Source organism: Elephantulus edwardii, unplaced genomic scaffold, assembly GCF_000299155.1.
Source record: "Elephantulus edwardii isolate Elephantulus edwardi_28Jun2011 unplaced genomic scaffold, EleEdw1.0 scaffold00004, whole genome shotgun sequence".
NCBI classification, from domain to species: Eukaryota; Metazoa; Chordata; class Mammalia; order Macroscelidea; family Macroscelididae; genus Elephantulus; species Elephantulus edwardii.
The window spans coordinates 34,762,630-34,789,215 of record NW_006399754.1 but is presented as its reverse complement, the minus strand read 5'-3'; the positions used below and the strand labels follow the sequence as shown (position 1 = coordinate 34,789,215).

Below are 26,586 nucleotides of genomic sequence, written 5' to 3'. Positions count from 1 at the left end.
TCAGGGGGCTTCATGTGCTCCGTTATCTTTTCCCTCCATCTTCTTCTGGTCAAAGCCATGAGAACGAATGAAGCGTTCAAGGATTTGTCTGTCTGAAGAGAAACAGGATGGAAATAATCATAGAATCAGATGACAAACTGAGGCGTTCTGTCTGTGATGAAGTCAAATACCTGTGAACAGTGCTGTAGGACAAGACATCAACATGGACAAAGGAAGCTACACCCAAGACCGAGAAGGTTGTACTCGTGCAACCATTGATGGAAAAGGGTACACTGCATAGTTAGGGATTGTCAAGGCTTACCAGAAAGATCAGGAGTGTTGGAATAAAACAGACTGTCCAGTATTAGGGAGACAATGAACCTCTCTGATTCTTCATGTCTTCATCTCAATTACAGTCAATTATACTAATTCCATATAGTTGCTGGAATGGCTAAGGAAGACCAGACACGAGGTACCTAGACTGTGTCTGGACCATTGTTGTTGTTATGTGCCGATGGGTTGACTATGACTCATAGTAACCCTACACCAGTAGCTCTGAACCCTGCCCTATCCTGAGCCAATCACCCTGTCTCTGACACATCTACTCTTATCACCCCAGTTATTATGTCAGTCCATATCATCCAGCATCTTCTTCTCTTGCACAGTCCCTCACTCCTTCCAAGCATGATATCCTTCTACAAAGACTGATTCCTCCTGGCTACATGCCCCAAATATGATGGATATGACATGATGAGGTGGAGGTGCAAAATCCTTGCCTCCAAGGAGCAGCTTAGTCTCAGCCTCTCCACGATAAATCTGTTCATTCTCTTGGCAATCCATGATATTTTCAACACCCTTCTCCAGCACCACACCTCAAAGGCATAGATTATTCTTCTATCGTCCTTTGTCATTGTCCAGCTCTCTGAGGTGAAACAAATAATTGCGAAGACCATGGCCTGGATCAGGAGCACCTTAGTCTCTTGACTGACACCATTGCTCTGCAGTCCTCTGGAGAGATCCCTGACAACAGATTTTCCTCATGCCATCCATCTTTTGATTTCCTGACTGCTGGTGCCAAGAGTGTTGATTGTGGAGCCAAGCAAGCTGAAATTGTAAATAATCTCAATCTCTTCTCCATCCATCATCATGCTGCCAACTGGCCTGGTGGTGAGAGCCAGGCCATAAAGGACACTCAATGCCTAAGAGCTCTTAAGTTCTTATAGCAAGAAGTATGATGGCACAATAGTTCAGTGCTGGCTGCGAATTGAAAGCTTAGGGCTTTGAACCCATCCAGTGTCTTCAGCTCTGCGGGAGAATGTCCTAGTGATTGGCTCCCAAGGGAGGACAACTTGGGGCATCCTGTGACACATAGTTCTGGTCTCTGACATGTGTTGGTTAAAACCAATTCCACACCACCTAACCAGCATGCATGGTGAACAGTGGCGGTGACACACACCAGACGCTATTGCTCCAAAGCTTTTCCAGTCACAAAGGTTCTTCTGCGAGCAGGGGTTGTGGGGTTTACTATCCTTGAGTGACATGTTTGACTATGGGGATGCCTGACTGCTAATTCCCTGGCCTCTTCTTCCTCACTGTGAAACGAGGCCTTTTGTCCATTTGTGAACATCTCTAGTTCCCTAACCTGATTACATAGATTTGTTTCCATTCATTGGATCACACAGATTTTGTTTTGCATGTCAATTACAAATCCCACATTGTTCAGTGGTAAGACTGTGTTGTTATGTACTGTGGAGTTGGAAGCGACTCCTATCTGACCCTACAGTGGGGTTTCAGGGGCAGTTTATTGCACAAGAGGAGGCTGGCTATTTTTCTCCTGTGGAGCAGCTGGTGGGTTCGAACCTTGCACCTTTCTTGTTAGGTGCTGTCAAGTAAGCAGTGCAATCTTTACCACTGAGCCGTCAGAGCCCCCACCCAGAGGAGCCGAGAGCAGGAAGGACAGGAGGCACACGTCCACAGGAGCTGCAGCACCGGTGACCACAGCCACGGGGCAGAAACCACCCCCGCGTCCGTGAGCAGATGGATGGATCACCGGACTGTGTGACACAGACACTGGCCTGCAATTCAGCCATCAGAGAAATGAGCCCTGATCACAATGTGGAAAGACTCTGAAAAAATGGAGCGAGGCAGCTTCACGAATGAAGCCAGTTATACATCCCACTTAATGAAATGCCTGTAATAGATGAGGAAGTACCTGGCTCATGAGGGGCCTTGGTGGCGTGTGTGTGTGATGTGCCGTCAAGTTGCCTGCGGCTTACAGGGACCCTAAGTACAATAGCTCTGAATCCTGCCCTATCCTGACCCAATCTCTTTGTTCCCAACAGACTGAATCCCATTTCTACAGTCATTGAGTCAATTTCATCCTGTGCTGTCCCTCCACCCTTCCAAACACGATGTTCTTCTTCAAGGACTTGTCCCTCCCGGCCGTGTGCCCAAAGTATGTGAGACAGAGCTTCAAAATCCTAGCCTCCAGGGAGTAGCTTGGTTTCACCCTCTCTAGGACAGACCTGTTTGTTTTCTTGGTGGTCCATGGTATGTTTGAGACTCTTCTCCAGCACCACAACTCAAAGGCATCGATCATTTTCCTATCATGCTTAGTCATTGTCCAGCTCTCTGATGTAGAACAAGTGATTGCAAAGACCATGGCCTGTAACAGGCACACTTTAGTCTCCAGACTGATGTTGTTGCAACTCTGGAGAGGTCCCTGACAGCTGACTTTCACAATGGCATAGTGATTAAGTAATGGGTTTTTAATAAAATGTTTAGCAGTTCAAAGTCATCAGTTACCAGGCAGGAGAAAGATGAGATTTCTGTTTCCGTAAAGATTTATAGTCTTGGAAATTGTATGGGACAGTTCTACTCTGTCCTGTGGGGTTGCTGTGAGTTGGAATAATCTTAAAGGCAATGAATTGCTTGGGGTTTTGTATTTTAGGGACCAAAGTTCATGAGTGGGTACCGGAGATGGGAGAGAGCGGGAATGAGGGAGCTAGGACTTGTTACTGACTGGGATGCTCTGGTAAATGTGATGGTTGGACACCATGGTGAATGTGGTTCATGCCACTGAACCGTGCGGGGAAGGAGGCTGATGGGATGCGCTTCGTTCTATGAAGTGGTGCTGGTGCTGTGTACCATCAAGGCGCGGCGGCTTTGCAGAGGCAGCTGATCCCACGCCGGGAGATGGCCCTTCTCTCTCCCCTGGAGCAGCTGGTGGCTTTGAATGCCCTGCCTTTGGGTTGCCAGCACAGCTCCTTCCCACTGCGCCACCAGAGAACCACAGTAAACGCAAAATGCCCGCCATAAACATTTCCACCAAATGAAAAATAAAGACCAGACAGAACCAAACCATAAGACAGGACAGACACCCAGCAGAGGGAACAGTGGACGGCCAGACACGAGTGGGCACCCTCACCGACTCCAGCCCACATGATGGACAAACCCTGAGCATCTCCTCAATGAGCAGTGTGGTTGCCAAGCCTTCTCTGAGGAAAGCCTCTCATCCAGCAGACTTGGGTGTGCGGAGCACGGTGGGATTATGGGGGCCATATTCTCCTTCGTGTGGACATCAAGCTCCAGTGAGCTGTGTTATTAAGTTCTTTGGGGTCAACGCGTGACTCCCCCACAAACAATGGGTCTGCATGGGGACAACTGCCCTCTGGCGTGAAGGAATGGATTTACTCTACGTAGACGTTAATAACAACTCAGGAGCTCCCTTACCTTTGCAGGAAACCTTACTCAGGTACTCTGTGATTTGAGCAGGGCTAAAGGAGTTTAGAATCATCAAGACGTCCAAGGGGACCTGCCCGTAATGCCTCTGATAGGTGGTCTGGTGTGTGGCACCCTCCTGGTTCCACATGCGGCTGGGCAGCGCTGAAGGAACTGTGGGGGGCACACAGGGGAGAGAACAGGCTGCAGACACCAGTGAGGCCAAGGGAGAATGAACCCGGCCTCCTTAAAGATACTGCAGACTAAGAAATGACATTACACGGGCCTCCCGGTTTAACTAGAAATCACCGTCTCAGGCTCATCCTTGATCTGCTGGGGGTAGCTTGGTCATGGGGCTTTCGCTGGTTGTCTCTTGGACACCATGAATATCAGGACCATAAATCATACTCACTTAAATAGAAAATGCTGGAAGAATACCCTCCCATGTGGCTAAGCTCCAGGTGGGACACTGAGGAATCCTGTTTGAGTCTCGCCTAATCACTTTCCTATCATTCTATAGCAACTACATCTTTCCTGAATGAGTCTTGGTGGCCTGTGGGTTAAGTGCCCTGCTGGTAACTGAAAGGTCAGAGGTTCAAGTCTACAGACAGGGTAGTCTGCTTCTGTGAAGATGGCAGCCTGAGACACCTCGGCACCATCTGGCTCTGCCCTAAAGGGTTGCGGTTGTGGTGTGCCGTCCAGTCAGAACGGGCCTTGAGTCAGAATGGGCCTCGAGTCAGAACGGGCCCACAGCTGGCCCTCCCGCGGGTTTCCAGGGGCAGTAGATTGCACAGGAGGAGACTGCCCATCCTTCTCCCACATGGCAGTTGGTGGATTTGAACAGTGTGCCTTTGGGACTGCAGTGCAGTTTCTTGTCACTGGGCCTCCAGAGCTCACCAAAGGGTTGCTGGGAATTGGAATCACCACGTTGGCAGTGGGTGGAGTTCTTGGTTTTTGGATTTTATTTTTTAGGTGAGAGTCAATCTGAACAGATGAGCATCTGTGGTGTTGGACATTTTTGATGTATTCTATTGTTAGCGATCAAGGTTCTGTTTTCTAAGGAGCTACTGTGGTCTCACAGAAGCCCTAGTGGCACAGCCGTTAAGCATTCAGCCGCTAACAGCTCTCCGAGGGAGAAGGTCGGATCAGGCTCTCTGCCTCTGTCACCATGGCAGCCGCGTGCTGCCCGGGCCACCCTGTCACCCTTCCCTGGTCACTGTGAGCTCAGCTGCCCTCGCCACCAGAGGCTTTTCACACGCTTCCCTTCATCTGACAACGGGAGGTCTCAGCGACTGTCTCACCTCACCCCTGCTTTCCTGAATCCACTCCTCCGGGAGCTCTGCTCGGTGTGTGGGGAGCTGGATGTTAGCCCTAAGGCAGCTCCTCTCTTGTGGTTCGAACCCAGCAGCTGCCCCGAAGGACAAGGGTGGGCAATCCCGTCCTGTGTGATTTATGGCCTCGGAAACCCCACGGAGGATCAGCCAGGTGCTGCTTCCAACTCCTTGGCAATGAGTCTCTTCAGTTTGGATTTGAAACTAGACACCGTAAACCAACCGAAAAAGGCAGACTCGCTGCCCTTCAGTTGATACCGGCTCAGAACAATCGTTGGGACAGAGCAGATGCTGGTGGGCTCCAGGCTGCGGCCTCTCGGGGGGCCTGCCTTTCTCCACGCACTCAGCCCTCTGGCCTGGGTCAGTCCTAAGCGCTCGGCCACCCCAGGTCCCGCACAGGCTCTGACCCCGTGAGGTGCGAGGCATTCTCTGAGATGGGCCACCTCCACCTGCATGCTGCCCCCTGGTATTCTAGGAGAGAGGCGGAGGCCGCAGGCCATTGACTTACCGATGCCCTGGGAAGGGGCAGACAGCGTGGAGTAACATCCATATTTGAAACTAATATCCTGGCATTCAGGCATTTTATCTGGGACTTGGAAATTTCGCCGAAATTCCGTTTCTGGAGGCCGGGGGATGGACTTCTGCTCAGGAGTTTCTCGGGGACTCGTCTTCACCCTTTGAGCTGGGGCCGCGGGAGAAAGGGAGGAAGAGTCAGTGGTTACGATGCATCCTCCGCTCTTCGGCCAGACTGTGCACTGGGGGCTTGTGCGGGTTGCGAGGCAGCCGCTGCCACCAGCATTAAAAGCGCCAGCCGGGCCGTCCAGGCGGGTTCAGCAGAACTTTCAGACTAAGACAGACCAGAGCCAGGCGTTCCATTGACATGTGGGGAGAGTCAGCCGGGGAGAGCTGGAGAGAACAGGGTACTGTTGTCCCCTCAGATTGGGGGGCCCTTCCCACAGCACATGCAATGTGCCCCCTGCTGTAACTGTGGGTGCAGACGGCACAGGAGGAGAGGCCAGGCAGTGCTGGGGTCTGCTGTGTGCGCCTGCCGGGAATCGGAGCCAGCTGACCGGCGGTCAGCCCAACGACCCGCTCTTTCTAAGCCTTTGGCTTGGAAAGGCTCAGAGCCCTGCTTTCACCACAGCGTCCACCTCAAACCGGCCGAGGGACTGGCAGCCTCGCTGCTAAGTCGGTTCCAGATCCTAGTGACGGCCATCGGGTTTCTGAATGGTCACTCTTTACAAAGGTGATGCCCATATTTCTCCCAAGGACCACCTGTTAGATTCCAACTCCCAACCTCTCAGCTAGCAGCCCACCACACAATGCGCAGCGACCAGGACTCCCTGGGGAGGACGACCTGCAGCTCTGGTCCTGTGAATGGTTGTTGCTGTTGTGCAGTCACTCACTGGGGGCGAGGAGACTGCCCGCCCGGTTTTCTCCTGCAGAGCAGCTGGTGGGTTCCAAGGGCCTGTGCCTGGGCTGGCAGGGCGACTAACTCCTCCCCACTAAGACACCAGAGCTTCTTCCCTTGCCACGGGCAGTGCAAAATGTACCCCACTGTTCCCCATTCCCTCGTGTGCTTGTGGGCAGAGAGGAGGCCCTGCAAAGAAAAGGGAGAGTGAGGGATTCTGGACAAGGCTAATGGGTCCTGGGGCACAACAGCGCTGTGTGTGGCTGCAAACCGAAGGGCCATCAGTGCAAAGCCAGCCGCTGCTCTGTGGGAGGAAGTCACAGCACTCTGCTCCTGTCAAGGTCACAGCCGAGCAAGCCTGTGCAGCAGTTACACCCCCTGACACACCAGCACACAGCTGTAACTTGAGGTGGTCAGATGAACACAGGGGGGCCAGTGCTGTGGGTGTGACTGTGTCCTCAGAAAAGCAATGTGAAGTCCTAACTGCTGTTCCACGAGTGGGACCTTGTTTAGAAACAGAGGTCTAGGTAAGGAGTTGGGCTGCCAACATGAAAGTGTCTGGTTCAAGTCCACCAGCTGCTCCCAGGAAGAAAGATGGGCAGTCTCCTCCCTGAGATGTACAGACTCAGAAAACCCACAGAGAGCAAGCTGGGAGTCACTGGTCTCACTGGCAATGAGAGTGGGTGTGTTACGCTAACGATACCGCCTCGCCTGCTGGGGAGTAGGGTGGGTCCTCACCCAACCCCTGCTGAGCTGTATCTTATCAGTAGAGCAGAACAGACACACAGATGCTCATGCACGAACACTGGCACACACACACACACAGATGCAGGCATGAACACACAGGCCTGTGCACACACACATTCATATATGCACATAGGTACACAGAGACACACACAGGCATGAACACAATGGCATGCACAGACACACACAGGTGTGAACACAGAGGCACATGCACACACACACGCATGCATGTACTCTGGCACACACACACACGAGCGTGAAAGGCCATGTGTGGAAGCTTCTAGGAGCCCAGGAAGCCTATGGACTGCCCACAGCTACTGAGAGTTGACAGCAGAAAGGCCTTTCTGTGGAGGCAACACTCTGGACCTGGACCTGGGGCCTCGTGACCGTGAGAAGACACTCTCCGTCCTCCGAAGCTGCTCACTCGTGGCGGATTCGGCAGGACAGCACCGTAGGGTTCTGTTTCCCACGCATCTGATCTTAATGTAGTGTGCTACCATCAAGGCTGGAACTCAGAAACCCCTCTCTCTGGGCACTTCCCACCTGTCACGTGGGAGCTCTGTCAGTTTAAAATGGGCTCGACAGCTGGTCACCTAACGAGGCCAGTGTGTGACCCGCGCCCAGGGGGATGGAGGAGATACAGCGTGTTTACCTTTGGTCTTGTCCACAAAGTCCCTCATTGTCACGGAGATGAACTGATGGGACACTGCTCTCCTGGCCTCTTCCTCCAACACAGATTTCCAGGGGACACAGCTGTTCTTGGACGTTGGCCGGGGTCCCAGGGGCAGAGCCCCCTGCAAGCACAGGCAGAGTGTTCAGAAAAGCTGTGCTTGTCCACCGGAGGAATCAAGGCCACGAGTGTCTGTTAGCAATACGCCCGTTCCCCAGGATGCGGTGACAGAGACACCACAGCGGTGGCTTAAACTCACAGACATGTACTCCCTCCAGGTTTCAGGGGCTTGCCGTCAGAATTCAGACCCACTGTGGCTGGGTCCGTTCCAACTCTGCATTGGGGTTTTGAGGCTTGGATCCTGAGGCACAGCTGGTGAATGTGAACCACAGACCTTCCCATCAGCAGCCTGAAGCATTAATCACTGCACCACCAGGCCTCCTTAGGACAGAAGTGTATACCCCAAACCCCATGCCTGTGAGTCCCCCCAACACCACCCACAGCCACAGCTCAGAGGCAGTAAGGGCTCAGCTCCAGGTCACCATAGTAAACCGAGGGTCTGTGTTCTCAGAATCCACACAGCCATTTCACCCTTCTGTTAAGGGGGTCAGGGGACGGCCAGGCTCTTTCCATGTGGCTACAGCCTGGGAAGCCCAGTCGAAGTTGTCTGGTCAGAACCAACTCAACTGCAACGTGTGGTCCTTTCAAGGAGTCCAGTTGGCATAGAGCACCACGTGGTTGTGGGTTCAGATCCACCAGCCTCTCCAAGAGAAAGACCAGTCTCCTCCCTTAAAGTTTTACAGGCTCAGAAGCCCGACGGGGGATTACTGAGCCCTAATCCATTTATCCGAGCAATGCTGCTGCTGTTACCCGACGCTGAGCCGGAGCCCCCCCAGAGCTGACCCTCCAGCACGGTTTCAGAGACGTGAACCAGGAAGAGACTGCTGGGTTTTCTGCTGCGGATCAGCTGGTGGATTCAAACAGTGTGATGAAAACGACTGGGAGGTTGTGTGACTTCCAAAATGAGACGAACTGTGAGCACATGAAGCCGGGAAAGGGCCACCCACACACTTTCCCGATGCTGGGTTGTCATAAACCTTCTAGTCTTAAAAGTTCAACAAAATGCATAACGAAATGACGAATGTCTACAGGGCCTTCAAATCCCCCAGCTGTTCACCTGGAGGAAGATGGGCAACCTCCTCCTGTGTGACTTACAGCCTCTGAAAAATCCCTGGAGGGTCGGCTGCGGTTGGTTCTGACTCTACAGCAACGAGTTCGAGTTCTTTTCAGAGTAAAACGGTGTATTGTCTTTTTCAGTGAGAGAAGAATATACCACACCCAAAGGACATGCAGAGGCCAGCAGAGAAGGGCTGAGTGACGGCTCCTCGAAAGCCTGACCTCACTGGCCATCATTATAAAAGGCATGGAGGATGACCCCAGACTCAGGAGAACGAGCTGGTGCCCCTCTATAACGTGAGAGCTTGAAAACGCATCACAGCAGAGGGGCCTGGGCAGACGGGGACAAAGAGGTGGGGCAAATGAAAAACCATAAAAACGGCTGGTTTGTTGGTGTAATGGAGACTAGCATGGCCCCTTGGTCATCCCTGGAGCCCAGATCTAAACTCACCCCTGTGTCTTAACTTTCAATCAAACAACACACAGCCTTGTGAGGTAAATGATAATACCAAGGAGGTGTGAACTCCTAAAAATAGTCAGCCAGTAAGACCCAGAAGGAAGCATTTACTCTGGGAGAAAGCTCAGAAGACAGGAGGGAGAAAGCTCAGAAGACAGGAAGGACATGACAGGAGGATGAATGGAAAGAGAATCACAGGGAGGAAGTGGGTTGTATGAAGATCCACTATGAGGACTGTAACCAATGTCAGAAAACAGAATAGATACAAATGGACGGATGGAAAGCCAGTCTTCTCCGTACACTTTCATTAAGAGCATAATAAAAAGAAAACTTTTTATCAGAGCACACAGAAAAGTTGTTTTGTTGTTTGTTTCTTAATAAGAATGCATAGAGGCTTGCAAGGGCAGAAACCAGAGTGCACGAGAACTAGAGGCAGACTGTGGATGGTCAGACATGAATGTGAGAAGGCTGACCGGACGAGGGGACGCATGTGGCAGGGCTGAGGTGGAGGCTGGGTCAGCAGTGCCCGCGCTCTTGCGCGCGCTCTCTCTCTCTCACACAGGTACACACACACACCACACACACACTCACACACCCTGGACAGGACACAGTGAGTGTCAGAACACCTGTAGGTTTGATCTTAACTTGACTCGGGTGAGGCGTACGGACCTGCGTGCCTTGCTTCATTCTGTGGTTGAGACCGTCCTCGTTAGGACACTTCCAGGTGTACTCGTCATTGTAAAGGGTCTGATTTTGAACAGGTTCTCCAAGGCAATGTGGATATTCCAATCTTTGGAGGCTTTTCCTACAAAAGAAAAGAATGAGTGCTGGTGAGTTCGAACCACAGACCTTTCTGTTAGCACAATTCCTTACCACCAATCTTCCAAGGTTGAGATTTTCTGTTTGTTTTTATTTACTTTTTTAAAATATAACAAAACAAATAGGAGTTAGAGGAAGAGATTTAATATAAAATTCCCTCAGAGTACCCATGTCAAATAATTCCAACTATTTTTAAAATTCCTTTGTGATTTGAGTAAAAGCCCATGGAGTAGATGGGTGTCCTGTGCAACCATTTGGGTACATTTTGCTTTACGACATTAATTACAGTCTTCACAGTGTAACAGCATTCTTCCAGGCCCTCTCTGTGTTTCCTATTCCCATTAGTCCCTTCCTTCTTTTCTACCCAGGCTGGCTTCTGAGTTTTCTCCCTGGGCAAGTACTGCCCTTTGGTCTTGGATGATTTATTATGAGGAGTGAGGCCCTACCGGGCATTACTGTTGACCTTCCAAGCCTGTTGTTCATTCTTTGGGTGAAAGTTACCAAAGGTGACTTTTGTTTCAGGTTTTAAGGGTGGGAAAGGGCCAGAGAATCTGGGGTCCCATTAGTCACTATAAACCTAGTAAGTCTGGGCATTTTCATGACTTTGAGTTTTGGGCCCCACTTTTTGCCTACTCTGTTCCAGACCATCTCCTGTCATCTCCTCTGGCGAGGCCAGTGGTGACAGCAGGGTCAGATGGTCTCCTGTGATTTCCTCTGATGAGGCCAGTGGTGGCAGCTAGGAGAGACCATCTCCTGTGATTGCCGCTGGTGAGACCAGGGGTGAGAGCTGGGTTAGACTGTCTCGTGATTTCCTCCAGCGAGACCAGTGGTGGCAGGATGGTCAGACCATCTCCGGCGATCACCTCTGGTGAGGCCAGCAGCGGTGGTGGGTCAGATCATCTTCCAGGATCTCCTCCGGTGAGGCCAGCGGTGGCAGGTGGGCACCATTTCTGTCTTCTACTTTCTCCTACTTTTTCAAAGCTTGTGACTCGATGCCTAAAGCAATTTAATTGCCAGTCTCCAAACGGTGAGCACTCCTGAAATGAGACTCTCAGCTGGAGTTTGGGAGGTTTGAAATGAGGTTAAGGAATAGCAATCGGACATTTATAAACATGTTAGGATATAAGTCTGCTCCTGTACAACTGTAGGTTTAAAAAAGTAAAAAAGTCAAACCACAATCCTCAAACTAACTGCTGTCAAGCTGGAACTGACTCAGGGCTGACCCTCCAGCCCATGCTCAGCTGGAAGGTTGCACAGGAAGAGACTGGTCATCTTTCTTCCTATGAGCAGCTGATGGGTTCAAACCTCCTGCCTGTGTACTGGAAAAGAAAGTCCTTACCAACAAGGCCACCAAAGCTCCCTAACCAGATGTTAGCATAACCAAAGGACACTGGATTCCCACTCACAGCAGCCTCATAGGACGGGGAGACCTGATCCGGAGTGTTCCCAGAGCTGTCATCCATTCTTCTGCCATCATTATTCATGGTCCTGCTTTCAGATGCATAGCAAGTGACTGAAAAGGTCAAGGCTCGAATCATGTGCACCTTAAGTCGTTAAGTGGACATCGCTGCTCCTTAGCAAACGGGCAAGGTCTTTGACAGATGATCCTAATGTAATTCATCTTCTATCTCCTGACTGCTGGCACCAAGTGTGTTAACTGTGGATCCAAACAAGATGAAATAATTGACAATTTCAACTTTTTATCCATCTATCATGATGTAGCCTATTGATCTGGCAGTGAGGATTTTTGTTTTCTTAGTTTGCTCGGCTCCACAGTCAACACTCTCAGCACCAATAGCCAGGAAATTAAAAAACATATTGCAATGGGAAAGTCTGCTGTTAGGAACCTCTCCAAAGTACTGAAGTGCAATGCTGTCTCTCTCGAAACTAAGGTGCGTCTGATACAGGTCATGGTCTTTGCAATCACTTGTTATACATCAGAATTGGACAATGTCTAGGGAGGATAGAAGGAGAATTGATGCCTTTGAGCTGTGGTGCTGGAGAAGAGTATTGAGGGTACCATGGACGGCTAGGAAAACAAACATTCATCCTGGAAAGGGTTAAACTGGGCGGCTCCTTGGAGGCAAGGATTCTGGGGGTTTGTCTAACATACTTTGGACATGTTGTAAGGAGGGACCGGTCCTTGGAGAGGGACATTGTTCTTAGTAGGGTGGAGGGACAGCGCAGGAAGGGAAGACCCTCTATGAGGTGGATTGATTCAGTAACTGGGGTAATCGGGATGGGTATATTGGAGACAGTGCAATTGGCACAGGACAGAGCAGGGTTTAGGACTGTTTGTACATAGGGTCGCTATGAGTCGCAAGTGACTCGACGGCACATAACAACAACAATGTTGAGATACAATCCATATTGAGGGCTGTGGTCTTTGATTCAGCAAGCAAGGTTGTGTCATTTGCATAACACAGGTTGTTGATGAGTCTTCCTCCAATTCTGATATGATATCCCTTGCTGGTGGCCTGGTGGCAAGAAGCTACAATGTAATCCCAAAGGCAAGTGGTTCGAATCCACTGGCTGCTCCACAGGAGAAGGACAGGCAGTCTCCTATGTGGCTAACTGTCTCTGAAAACATGCTGAGGGTCAGCTATGGGTCAGTTCAGACTTGACGGCAAACAACAACACTCAAATGGCTTTGCATAGCTGATAAAACACAGTCACCTTTGTGATACTGCCTGCTTTTAGGCTAGACCCATATGACGTCAGCAATGATATCTTTGATGCCATGGCCTCTTCTAAATTCTGGCTGAATTTCTGGCAGGTACTTTTCTGTCAAGGTACTGTTTTCAGCTGTTTTTGGATAATCTTCAGCAAAATTTTGCTTGTAGTGATATTAATGATATTGTTAGATAATTTTCACATTCTGTTGGATCACCTTTCTTGGGGATGAGACTAAATGCAGAACTCTTCCAGTCAATCTGCCAGGTAGCCATCTCCCAAGGTCTTGGAATAGACTCATGAACACATCCAGGGCTGCAACTGTTTACTGAAACGTGTCAATGCACAGCTCATCAATTTATGGGGACTTATTTGTTGCCAAAGCCTTTGGTGCATCTTGAACATCTTTCTTTATTCCCATTGATTCCTGATCATACGTTGCTTCCTGAAATATTTCCATGTTGGCCAATTCTTTCTGGTACAGTGAATGTGCATTCCCTTCATCTTTCTTTTTTGATGCTCCCAGAATCGAAGATTTTGCCCATAGCATCCTCTAGTATTGCAACTTGAAGCCTTGGATTTGTGGTGCTGAAGAAGAGTATTGAATATACCATGGAATGCCAGGAGAACAAACAGGTCTGAATTGGAGAGGGTGAAACCAAGTTTCTCCTTGGAGGCTAGAGTTCTGAAGCTCCATCTCAGAAACTTTGGGCATGAGCAGTCCTTAGAGAAGGATATCATGCTTGGAAGGATGGAGGGACAGCACAGGAGAGGAAGATGCTGGATGAGATGAACTGACACAGTAACTGAGGTAATGGGGGTAGATGTGTTAGAGTCAGTGATACTGGCTTAGGATAGCTCAAGGCTCAGAGCTGTTGTACACAGGGTCACACTGAGTTGCAGGTGACTCGATGGCACATAACAACCACCACCACAAGAACCAACTATTTAAACATTTTGTTATAGTACTTTGTTCTGTCTTCTCGTGCTGCCTTTTGAAATCTCTGTTCAGCTCTTTTACTCTGCCGTTTCTTTCCTTTGTTTTGGCTTCTCAACATTATAGTGTGATTTTTATAGTTTCTTCTGACACCCACTTTGGTTTCCTTTCTCTTCTGTTTTTATTACAACCTTTTGCTTTCTTCAAGGATGATAACCTTGATGTCATCTCACAGCTCATCTGGTCTATCCTTATTAGGGTTCAAGCCCTCAAATCTATTCTTGAGGTTTTTTTTTAAATTCAGGTAGGATGGACTCAAGGTCATATTTTGATTCTTGTGAACGTGTTTTGATTTTCTTCAGCTGGAATTTTAACTCGTGCATGAGTAATTGGTAGTCTTGTCCACAGTCAGCATCTGACCTGGTTTTGACTGCTGACATTGAACTTCTCCAATGATTCTTCCCACAGATGTGGTCAATCTGATTCCTGTGCAGTCCATCAAGTGAGATTCATGTGTAGTTGTCGTTTGCATTTTTCAAAGACGATATTGGCAATGAATAAGTTGTTGATTGTACAGAATTTAATAAATTCAATTTCCAGCCTCATTTCTGTCGCCAGGTTCTTAATTTCTGACTAGCAGTCCCCCTTGTTTCCGCCTTTTGCATTCCAGTCACCAGGTTTTTATTAAAGCATCTTGATTGCATGTCCAGTCTATTTTAGACTGCAGAAGTTGGTAGGAAGCCTCAGTTTCTCCTCTTTTGTTTAGTTGTGGGTGCAGATAGCTGGCAGAGCCTTGTTTACCTCAGAGCACTTTCCTTCTGTGCCATACGACCTGGTGACTCTGGGGCAGCAATGTGTCAGTATTCTTAGTTTCCAGGTAAGAGATCTTGATTCTGTTTGAGTTTTGATTCTTTGATGCTTAGACTAGGCCTGTGCACGTAGTAGGCCTTGCCCACGTCCTGTTTTCGCCAAGCATTTCTACGAACCTGCAGAGTGCACTACATACTGGCCGGCTCATGAAACGACAGAGGGTTTGGCTAGAGAACCACTCTGTAGGAGAGGCATGAGGTGCTCATCTCCTGTGAAGGTTTATGACCTCTGAAACCCAGTGGAGGCCACCACGAGTAAGAATTGACTAGAGATTTCTGGTGTGATAACATTATTTCCTCAGGTACTGAATAACCAGGCACCACAAGACAAATTCAAGTATGCCCATATCTACCTATCAATATCTCAATCTGAGGAACCCTGGTGGCAGAGAGGTCAGAGCATTTGGCTGCTAATCAAAAGGTCAGCAGTTCAAACACACACACCACTTGAAAGGGGATGAGGAGGCAGCCAGCTTCTGTAAAGATTTACCGCCTTGGCAGTACCAGGAGGAAGGTCCACTCTGTCCTACAGGGCCACTAGGAGTTGGGGTCGATATGAAGGCTTGGAAGGAGCCCTGGTGGCATAGTTTTTAAGCATGTGGTTGGTACCTGGAAGTATAGAGGTTCAAACTCACTAGCTGCTCTTTGGGAGAAAGATGAGACAGGCTAGTTCTACAGATTCCAAAGACGGAAATAAGCCGACCCCCACCAAGCTGGTTCCTACCCCTGACGAGGCTCCCCTGGCCCCGGGCTGTGAATGTTTAATGAATGGACTGCCTAGCTTCCCCTCGGGGAGGGGCTTGTGGATTCAAGGAACGACCTTGTAGCCAGCAGTGATGTTAATAAAGCACCACGTCACCAGAGCTCCTGGTGTACAGCCTTGGAGAGCACATGGGGCCGCTCTGCTCGGTATTACAGGGTCACCCGGTATTGGAAGGGACCAGATGTCAGAGGTTTAGACTGAGCTTGGGGCCACAGAGGTTAAGAGCTTGGCTGCTAACTGGAAGGTCAGAGGTTTGAATCCACTAGTTGCTCTTTGGGAAAAGGAAGAGGCAGTCTGCTTCTCTAAAGCTCTACATCCTGGAAGCCCCATGGAGGGCTGCGATAGTTGGGCTTAGATCCGTGGTCAGAGGTTTGGTTCCCGGAATCTTTATAGAGACAGACTGTCTGCTCTTTCTCATTGTCTGTACAGAAGACAGCTTTGAAAATCCACCCTATCCACAGGAGAGCTGAGCCACACTCCTCGGTGGGGATGACGGTGGAGGTGGTGGCTGTGGTTTGGTGGTGGTGCTGGTAATGGTGGTACTGCTGGTGAGAGTGGTGGTGATGGTGGTGTGGGTGTTGGTGATGATAATGGTGGTGGTGGGAGAAGGTGGTGACATAGTGGTGACAGTTGTAATGATAGTGGTGGTAACAGTGGTGGTTGTGATAATGGTGGTAACAGTGGTGGCGGTGATAGGAGAGGTGACAGTGGTGGTGATGGAGAAGAGGAGAAGATTATGCAGTAGTGGTGACAGTTATGGTAATAGTGGTGATACAGTGGTGGTGGCAGTGATAGGTGAGGTGTTGGTGATGGTGATGGAGAAGAGGAGAAGGTTACGTGGTTGTAATGGTTGATGCGGCAGCAACCTGCATATCTATCTATCTATCTATCTATCTATCTATCTATCTATCTACCAGAGCCAGGATCTCACCATCTCCTCTCAGACATCACTGGTGTCTTCACAGTGAACGCACTCTTCATCGTGGTTGCATAGGAGTCCCAGTTATACTCAGCTGAAAAAGGACAACGTGACACTTTTGAACGTGACCGACCGGGAGATGGAAAACACGACACAGCTTTGCAAGAGGAAGGCCCTCACAGAGCCAGGCTCCTCTCCACTTTGGTCTTAAGACGCCAAGAGCACTAGGTGGTTTTTAATGGGGAGGAGAGGTGCCCTGGTGGTGCAGTGGCTTACATGTTGCACTGCTAACCAGAAAATGACTGGTTCAAATCCACCAAGCACTCTTCTAGACAAAGCTGGCGCAGCACAATCCAGCTAAGATTTACGGCTTCACAACCAGTGGAGGAGGGTGGGTGTGAGTCAGGCTCTCTGCACGGCAGCCCGAGGGGGCTGGGTTACTGAGGAAGAAGGGATGAGCACTTTCAGGGTCTACATTCCTCTCCACCTGCATCCCCAAGTAAAAAGAGTTCTACTGATTCTCCTCGTGCTGTTATAAAGAATTCGAGAAACATAAAGAAACATGAAAGTAGACCTTGTTCACGGTCCTTCCTCTTCACATACACACACACACACACGTGCACCGTGACCCTGGGCACGCCCCTCACTGCTCCTGTCACCTCAAGCAGCCATGTTAGCTTGTGACTTCGTCCCTTCGCATGTGGTTTTTGTGCTGTTACCGTCACGTGGAGATTCACCTTAAACCATAGCGCTGCCTCTGTGTGATCCCGACTCACAGCATCTGAAGAACAGAGCTGCCCATGAGGCTCCCACTGCTGGCATCTCGGTGGAGCTGCTGGTGGGCTCAAACTGCCAACCTTTCAGTTAGTGGGTACTTAACCACTGCTCCGTCAGAGCTCCTAAATGTATATATAAGCAAACCCACTCCCTCCAGTCGATTGGGACTCACAGCGTCTATAGGACGGAGGAAACTGCCTCCTCACTCGGCTTCCACAGCTGCAGTCTTTACAGATGCCGACAGCCTCTTCTCCTCCTAGAGAACAGCTGGTGGGTTCGAACCACTGGCCTTCTGGTTGGCAACCAAGTACTTAACCACTATGCCAGCAGGACTCCCCTACTGCACACACATGGTGCATATATAATACACAGGCATGCTTGGCTTTACTTCTCATCATGACAGTACACAAACAAGACCAAGTTACACCAGATATTTTTCTCTTCTCTCTGGCATACCACAATGCTTCCTGGAACAACACTGCAACTCATCTCATTCCACTTTCCTCAGGTTCATGCAAAACGTTGGTGGGATCAGACAAGACTGCCCAGGAAAGACTCAGAGAGGATGGATGCAAACAGAAAACCAGGGGAAAGTGCTGTTATAGTGCGAGAGACAGTGTCAAGGCCGTGGCACACAATAGGCGTGGAAACAAACAGGCCTGGGAGACTCACTCACGTCACAATAAAAAGTGAAAAAAAAAATCCCATGGCATTGGGGCTGTGTCAGGGGGTTGGGGCTTGGAGGGGAGCAGTGCTTTGTGAGCGGGTTGGGGCTGTGTGAAGGTTTTGGGCTTGGATGAGGGGGTAAGTGTTGTGTGAGGGCGTCGGGGTTGTGTTCAGGTCTGTGAAGGAACAAGGTCCTGAGGGGGCACACCTCAGAGGGAGCCCTGGTTCCATTCTAGAACATCACAGTCAAATCAGTCCTGGAATAAACTGAGTCAGGTGGATTTGTTTGTGGTGCTTATGAAAGCTACCTTGATGCGAGGCCTGGGCCTGCGAAGCGTGAAACAGCCTGAAAAACACCCTGACATACTGTGAGGGCAACAATGACGTAGTGAGCACGTGCTGTTGAAAAAGTGCCCCCGACACACTGGTTATTATTTTCTTGTGATTTGCATGAAAGTTTATAAATCACCCTGGTTTTCATTAATTCATCTATTATTTTAGCACTGTGATTTTAATTACGTTTACAGAAAGGTTGGGTTTTCTTTCATTGACTGTTGCACATTTCCCCTCCCTTTCCCCTCAGTTCACTGTGTAACACACCTTGTGTCAGACAGTTGTCACCATTCATACATTATTTTATAAAACTGATTACAATTAGTTAATGTGACTAGTTAAAGACAATGATAAATCCCTTATTGTCTGTTGCCTTTCCCTCCATCCTCTTACTGTCTTATCTGTGTACTTTTGACCCCCCGCCCCTCTCGCTTTCCATCCCTGGTGGCCACCGAGGGTGATTCTGTCTGTGTGGAGCCTGTCCTTAGCTTTCACAGAGGTGGTCTTTACAACCTCTATTGCCTGGGAGGGGAGCTCTGGGGCTGGTAATCCCAGGACTGCACCTGGCTGGTGAGTCAAATCCCATCCAGGGGCTCTGAGGAGGAAAGACAGGGAGGAAAATCTCTCCTCCGGAGTGGCTAAGGTGGACCCGGAGAGAAGCAGAGGGCTTTAAAAAGACGAGCACTCCATAAAATGCCCATCTTCAGAAATCTAGTGGAAGGTCCCAACTTGGCGGTAATGGCGTAGACCAGGCGTGAGAATGGCCAAGATTTATGAGCTTAGTAAGTCCGTGGGACGTCGCCACGGGGGACACTGGACAGGGTGGCCTGGAGTTTGGGTCTTAGTGGGCATCTTTCTTCCTGCTCATCTCCTCATGTCTCTCAGTCCGGCCTTGTTTTTAGTTCAGGAGCCCCTGAGATCCAGTGAGGTAGCTACATCACCTCACCTGTGGCTGTTCACCCAAGGCCTCAATCCTGCGTCCCCTGCATTTCCATCTAGAAGCTTCTACAGCAATGAGCCCTAGCTCCTGGACTGTATTGCCTCCAAATGACTAAGGAGCAAAGACGTCAGTTTTAAGACTAAGGTGTGTCTGATATAGGCCATAGCCTTTTTAATTGCTTGCTATGCATCTAATCTCTGGACAATGAATAAGGATGATGGAAGAATTGATGCCTTTGAGCTGTGGTGCTGGAGAAGAGCACTGAACATCCCACGAATGGCCAAAAGAACAAATGGGTCCTGCAGAGGGAGCAGCCAGAATGCTCCCTGGACAAAGCTTTGTCTTACATACTTGGGGATGCTGTTAGCAGAAGAGGCTATTCTTTAGAGAGGGACATCATGCTGGGGAAGGTGGAGGGTCTGTGAAAGAGAGACCCTCAATGAAAGGGGTTGATGCAGTGGCTGCAGCAAAGTGCTCAAGTGTGTCAGAGACTGTGAGGACGGCAGTATAGGACAGGGCTCTCAGGTCTGTTGTTCCTAGGGTTGCTGTGAGTCATACGCAACTTGATGGCATCTAACAACCACCATGTGTGCTATGAATAGCAGCTACGCCTAGTGTCTAACATTACATAACAACAACATTGTCTAACTTTCTGATGCACAGCAAGGAAGTGCAAAGACCATGGCCTGGATCAGGTGCACCTTAGTCTCAAAACTGACATCATTGTTCTTTAGTACTCTGGGGACATCCCTGACAGCAGACTTTTCCCAGTGCAATTAATCTTTTGCTTTTATGGCTTCTGGTAGCAAGAATGCTGATTGTGGAGCCAAGCAAACAGAGTCTGTTTAACAATATCTGTTTCTCCACCATCGATCATGATGCTGCCAATTGGCCCAGTGGTGAGAATCTTTGTTTTCTTGATGTTGAGCTTCAATCCATATTGAAGGCTACAATCCTTGACCTTCTGCAACAAGTGCTTCAGGTCCTCCTCAGTTTCAGCAAGCAGGGTTGTGTCATCTGCATAACAGGTTGTTGATGAGTCTTCCTCCAATCCTGATGCCACATTTCTCCTCATAGAGCCTAGCCTCCGAGATCATCTGTTCTGCATACAGACTGAAAAGATACAGAGACAGGAGACATGCCTGGGGTACAGCCTTCCCGATTTTGAACCATGCGGTGTTTCCTTTCGCTGTGCTGACGACTCCCTCCTGGTCCAAATATAGGTTTTCACATAAGCACAATCAAGTGTTCTGTGATACACATTCTTCTCAGAGTCAGCCAGTTTGTGTGATCCACACAGTCAAATGCCTTTGCTTAGTCAATGAAACACAGATTCTAGCTATATATCTCTAGCAGTACAGCCTCTTCTAAACCCAGCCTGCACTTCAGGCAATTCTCTGATGATGTGCTGTTCCAGTCGTTTTTGGATAATCGTTAGCAGAATCTGGCTTGCATGTAATATTAATGATATTGTTTGATAATTTCCACACTCTGTTGGGTCACCTTTCTTTGGAATAGGAACAGATTCAGTGACTGGGATAATTGGGATGGGAGTGTCAGAGACAGTGTGATTGGCACAGGACAGAGCGGAGTTTAGGGCTATTGTACATAGGGTCACTATGAGTCGCAGGTGACTTGATGGCACATAACAACAACAACAACAACAACAATAGATCTCTTCCAGTCAGTTGGCCCGGTGGCTGTCCTCCAGATTTCTTGGCTCAACTTTGTGAGCACGTCCAGGGCAGTGTCTGTTTGCTGAAATATGTCAACTGGCATGCCGTCAATTCCTGGGGCTCCAAAACCATCTGCAAGTCAAGGAACATCAAGGAATTCTGGGGCTGTCAGAAGCAGAAAGAGACAAAAAAATCCCTTCCCTACAGGCAAAAAAAAAGTGCAGGATATCTGATGATATCCTGACTTCAACTTCTAGCCTCCAAAACTAGTAGGAAATATGTCTCTGTTCTGTAAAGCCACCCACTTATGGTATTATTGCTACAACTGTACCAGGAAATGAAGACGATCACTAATGGAAAAAAAGTCAGAAAAGGACTTGACATTGGCCTAGAATGCTTCTACTTTACTGGGAATCACATGTTAAAAGTGTTTCATTTCAACACCTGTTACCTTTGAGTTGACTCTGACTCCGCTTTAGCTGCCTTTGACTTGACTGTGATTCAGGCCATCTGACTTGTGTCAGAGAACACGCACCACAGCCTTCAATGACTCGTATTTCTGAAAGGGTGTGCCAGGCCTTTCTTCCATGGTGACTGGGTGAGCTCAAACTTCCCTCCTTTTTGTCTTTAGTTGATCGAGCTAACTGTGTACACACACCAGCCCTCGTCCTGAATTATCAGTCAACAACTACTACAAATCTGATGGTCTGGTCCGTGTGTGTTAACTTTCTTCTTCTGTTGACGAAGCTGCTAAAAACAGACTCCTTTGCATCAATCATCATTTACTTAATTTTTAAATTAAATAAAAAAGATTGGAGATGGAAAAAAAGACTGAAGTTGTAAATTATATAATTTTCTTTTGATCCACAATCAACACCCTTGGTAGCAGCAGTGAAGAAATCAAAAGATGTGTAGCACTGGGTAAAACCATTGCTAAAGACGTCTCCAAAGTTCTAAAGAGCAAGGATGTCAGTTTAAAGACTAAGGAGTGCCTGATATAAGCTTTGGTAATTGCAATTGCTTCCTATACACCGGAAAGTTGGACAACAACAACAACAACAACAACAACAAAAAAGACTGCAGAAGAATCAAGGCCTTTGAATTGTGGTGTTGGAGAAGATTGCTGAATATCCTATGGACTGCCGAAAGAACAAACAAATCTGTCCTGAAGAAAGTACAACCAGAAATGTTTCTGAGAGGCAAAGATGGCAAAACTTTGTCTCAGTTACTCTGAGCATACTTTCAGGAAGAATTGGTCCTTACAGAGAGACATCCTGGTTGGAAAGACAGTCAGTGAAATAAAAGGCCTTCAGTGAGATGGACTGATCTAAGAGCTACAGGAAAGAGATAATGAGGAAAGTAGAGGTTAGGGCAAGGTTCAGATGTGTTCACAGGGGAGCTGACAGCATCTTTATAAGAACTACTTGATTCAAAGGTAGCCAAGTCTGGATTTTATTAGAATTCAACAAATCTGTTCTGAAACGTCCCCCTTTCGATAAGGATTGATCTATAGAATCCCTCACTTGAACATAAAGTAATGGTGGCTGGGCACCATGCAATCCTGGACTCAGGACATAGGAGACAATGGTTGATGGAGGTGATGGGACACATACTCTTTTTAGGAGGATGAGTTTTGAACTCTTCCTGGGGACAGGGATTTTGGAAATAAAATCTTGAGATCTACGGTTCCCATTGAGGTATCCAGGAAGCTGCCCTCTCTTCTGACTTGGGCATCTAGGAGACTGCTAACAGAATTTCAGAGTCTAGAAGACTTGTGGAAATTAGAATATAACTGTGGATTTGTTGAATTCAAGGCCCTCTGTGACATCCAGGTGGAACTCTCTGGATACTTTGGTGTGAGAAGCAGGGGAAGGATCAGTTAGATCAGTTAGAGGTTAGAGAGTCCACAGCACCTTTCGGTGGTGCTGGAAGCTGTGGGACGTGAGGTGGTCATTCACACCAATGGTGCTTCTGAGCAGCCTTTCCAGGGACAAGCAAGGGGAGGGCAGACAGTGAAAGTCATCAAGGATGGCAGGGTGAGATGCAGGACTGTAATCAGGGAACAAACCTTCCAACTCAGCGGCCCTGGAGGACCATGCAGAGCTGCCCCCAGGGGCTCTGTGGAACTAATTGCCTCCTCTCTCTCCCACAATGCTGCTGGTGACTTCAAACAGCTGACCTTTCAGCTAGCACCCAGGAGCTTAATCACCACATCACCAGGGCTCCTGAGGCAGAGAATTCTTCCTCTCCTCCATCTCTCCTGCCAGGAATGCATGTGATGCAAGCAGTCTATTAGCCTAAAGGTTGGAAGTTCAAACCCACCTGCCGCATCTGGTAAGAAGGGTCTAGCCATCTCGTTCATCTAAGTTACAGCTGAGAGGGACCCACAGGGAGTGCTCCTGTGCACCTTGGGGTCATCATGCAGCCACACAGACTCCATGGCAACGAGCCTGTTTTCTTGGTTCTAGTCTCCTCTTTACTAGATCAAAACAGAGAGACTGAGCTGCTTTATTTTCATAGTGGTAAAACCCCCAAACTACAAAATACTTGCCAATTCAACAGTTCTGATTTGAAGGCACATAACAAACAACACAACCACGTCTCTATGGAAGAAACTGCCAGGTCTGTCTCCTACATTTCCATGCTCTTTCCTAGGCAGGCACTTGATAGCCCGCTGTGCCGGGGCTGATTCCCACTCAGTTACCCACCAGATCCAGAGGAAAGCTGCCTCAGGCAGTTTCCAAGGCTATAATTTCGAGGCAATCAGACCACCCCTCTTTTCTACCCAGGGTTTTGCTGGGTTCCAAACAGTCCCTGACAACAAACTTTCCCAGTGAAAACATCTCCTGACTGCTGCTACCAAGGAAGGGTGTTGGTTGTGGATCCAAGTAAGATGAAATTGTTAACAATGTCAGTCTTTTCTCCACCTATCATCCTGTTGTCCTGTGGTGAGGATTTCTGTTTTTGATGCTGAGATAAAACCCATATTGAAGACTGTGGCCTTTGATTCTCTGCAACAACCGTTTCAAGTCCTCCCCGATTTCAGCCTGGCTGACTCACAGCTGACCCTTCAGGTTTTCAGAGACAGTGTCAAGGCAGAAGACTGCTATCTTTCTCCAGCCCGTCCTCCTGCTGAGCTGCTGGTGGATCCGAACCACCTACCTTTGCGATGGTTGCGCTCGGAAAGGCTATTCCTTGGAAAAGAGCCATCATGTTTGGAAAGGTGGGAGTTCAGCAAAAGAGAGAGAGAGAGAGAGACCTTCAAGGAGATGGACTGACACAGTGACTGTGGGAACTGGCACAAACAGATCAGAGATGAGGAGAATGGCGCAGGACTGGGCAGGGTCAGGTGTGGTGTTCTAGGGGTCTGAGTCCTACTAATCCCTTTAGAAGGCGTGAGCTTGACCTCTGCGTCACCAGAGCTTACCCAGCATTTCTTTGGAGATGTTTAAACCAAAAGACATTTTAGGAAGAAAGGTGGGCAAAGAGCTGGCAAAGGGTCTGTGGGTAAACACACTGGCATCCTCGGAGCCCTGGGCTGTCTCTCAGGGACCACTGATGGAAGCCCATCGGCGGGAAGCCCCTCCCCACGGCCGGAGGGTCTTACTTGGCTGGGGCCTTGTGTGCCCCTGAGGGGGGCAGGGCGCCGGGGGCACAGACTGCTCCATGGCCCCTCGACACGCCGCAGAGACCTGCCCGGAGCTGGGGCTCAAAGGCGGTTAGTGACACGTTGCCATGGAGACAAGCCTAGAGCTTGGGCTGCACGCAGTGCGAGTGCGGGAGGGCGCTCTGTGTCGCGTCGCCATGGAGACAAGTCTAGAGCCTGGACTGCATGCACTGCGCGTGGGCGAGGGCTCTCTGTGACGGATTGTCATAGAGACAAGCCCTGAAATGCTGGGCTGCGTACACTGCGCGTGCCCAACGGAGCTCTGTGACTCGTCACCATGGAGACCCGCCAGGTGCCGCTCGGGGTCCACAGGCAGTGCGTGCGTGAGGGTTCTCTGCGCTGCATCGCCATGGAGACCAGCCGATGCTGCTCGGACCACAGGCAATGGGCGTGCGCGAGAGCACTCCGTGATGCATCACCATGGAGACAAGCCCTTAGGGCTGCGTGCAGTGCGCGTGCGCGAGGGCGCTGGTGTCAGTCGCCATAGAGACTGCGTGTGCACCTATTGGCTACCAGCGGGGTGGAGGAGTGTGGGGAAAGCACAGGGACGTGCTTATAAACCGAGTGGATCAGAAAATAAAGTGGTATCGTCAGAGCCGAAACTTTCCTGTTTCCATCCATTCCGCTTATGTATGTTGGATGAGCTTGTGTGCAAGGGGACAGGATGATGTGTCATGAGAGTTTCTGTGCTGGCCTCATACTATCAAAGGCATCCTGCCATTTTAGCTTATTAATGCCTAAGTCTTCTATTTATGCATTTAATTTCAATATTAACAACTTCCGTTTTTTTTTTTTTTAGATTCAGAAAACCGAAGCTATGAACAACATGCCTCAATCCTGAGCAATTTTATGGGGTGACACATGACTTTCGCTTGGCCAACACTGCCTAAGTATCTCCTGCGTCTGGCTCAGTCACAGCTGAGTGTGCCGTCATAGAAGTTTTCATAGAACTGAGTGTACAGGCGTAGAGCTTTGAGACCCAGCGCGCCCTTAGGTGCAATCAGATACACATGACCATACACGCGCACACACCGCAAGCAGTCAGACGGGCTCTAGTTTCTGCTTACTGCTATCGTGCTATCGGCATATCTTGGCTCTGAGCAGCATACCTTACTTTAGTGACACTGAATTTTTTAAAAATTTTTATTTTATTATTTTGTGTATGTGTGTGCCGTCAAATCAGATTTGACTGGTACAGGAGGAGATTGCCCCTCCTTCTCCGGCAGAGCATCTGGTGGATTCGAACTGCATATCTCTGGGATTGCAGTGCAGCTTTTTACCACTAGGCCACCAGCGCTCCCCTGACACTGAAATTTTGACATGTTAGAGATTTACTTCAGCTACAAATCACCTAGAGAGTATTTAAATAATATACATAGGTTACTAGGATCAATAACACTAGAATTATTAAAATGGAATGTTGTTGTTATGTGCCGTTGAGTTACCTACGACTGAGCGACCCCCTAGATAAAAGCTCTGAAGCCTGCCCTGTCCTGAGCCAGTCTCGCTGACTCCAACACACCAAACCTCATTGCCTCAGTTACTGTATCAATCCATCTCATCTGGGGTCTTCCTTTGTTGCACTGTCCCTCCACCCTTCCGATCATGATGTCCTTCTCCAAGGACTGGTATCTTGTGGCAACATGCCCAAAGTTTGTCAGATGGAAAATCAATCTCCATAATAGTCTATGTGTTTCCTACTGCCAAAGGGGCCCTTTAGAGTAGTGAGAGAAGATCTTCACCCTGAAACCCACAGCGTCCCTTTTCAGCAGGAAGTAGCTAAGAGAATACGCCGTCCCCTTTTCCTTATGACTCAGGGTGAAGTCTCTCTCAGGGAGGAGTGATAGGGAATGGCAAAGGATACACTGACAAAGAAGATTAATCAGAACTGGCTTTGACAAGCACTGTGGCATTTGGACAAGAACAAACTGGGAGGAGGGTAGAGAGAATAGTGCAACAATGAATGAGTGGAAGCCCAAAATCTCTGTAAATGTTTATGAAAATTAATAAAATATAATTATAGAAAAAAAAAAGATGGAACTTCAAAATCCTTGTCTCT

At 48.9% G+C, this 26,586-nt stretch overlaps 1 protein-coding gene across 1 annotated transcript; it reads right to left on the bottom strand.

The window, feature by feature from the left end:
• On the bottom strand, positions 1-24,528 carry TEX26 (testis expressed 26). Its single transcript, XM_006879633.1, has 7 exons — positions 24,468-24,528; positions 16,498-16,562; positions 10,158-10,322; positions 7,838-7,979; positions 5,539-5,712; positions 3,712-3,873; positions 1-92 (listed from the first exon to the last, which is right to left on the bottom strand). The coding sequence occupies exons 1-7, from the start codon at positions 24,526-24,528 to the stop codon at positions 1-3; spliced, it is 861 nt and encodes a 286-aa protein (XP_006879695.1).
• Positions 24,529-26,586: the final 2,058 nt, after the last annotated feature.

Bases quoted from the DNA above. Each gene is read 5' to 3' on its own strand.
- TEX26 (XM_006879633.1), bottom strand. From the start codon at position 24,528: ATGGAGCAGTCTGTGCCCCCGGCGCCCTGCCCCCCTCAGGGGCACACA. The intron at 7,980-10,157 runs GTCCGTACGCCT...CTGTGCTTGCAG, and splicing joins GAATGAAGCAAGGCACGCAG to GGGGCTCTGCCCCTGGGACC. The intron at 93-3,711 runs GTAAGGGAGCTC...GTTTCTCTTCAG, and splicing joins GAGTAAGGTTTCCTGCAAAG to ACAGACAAATCCTTGAACGC.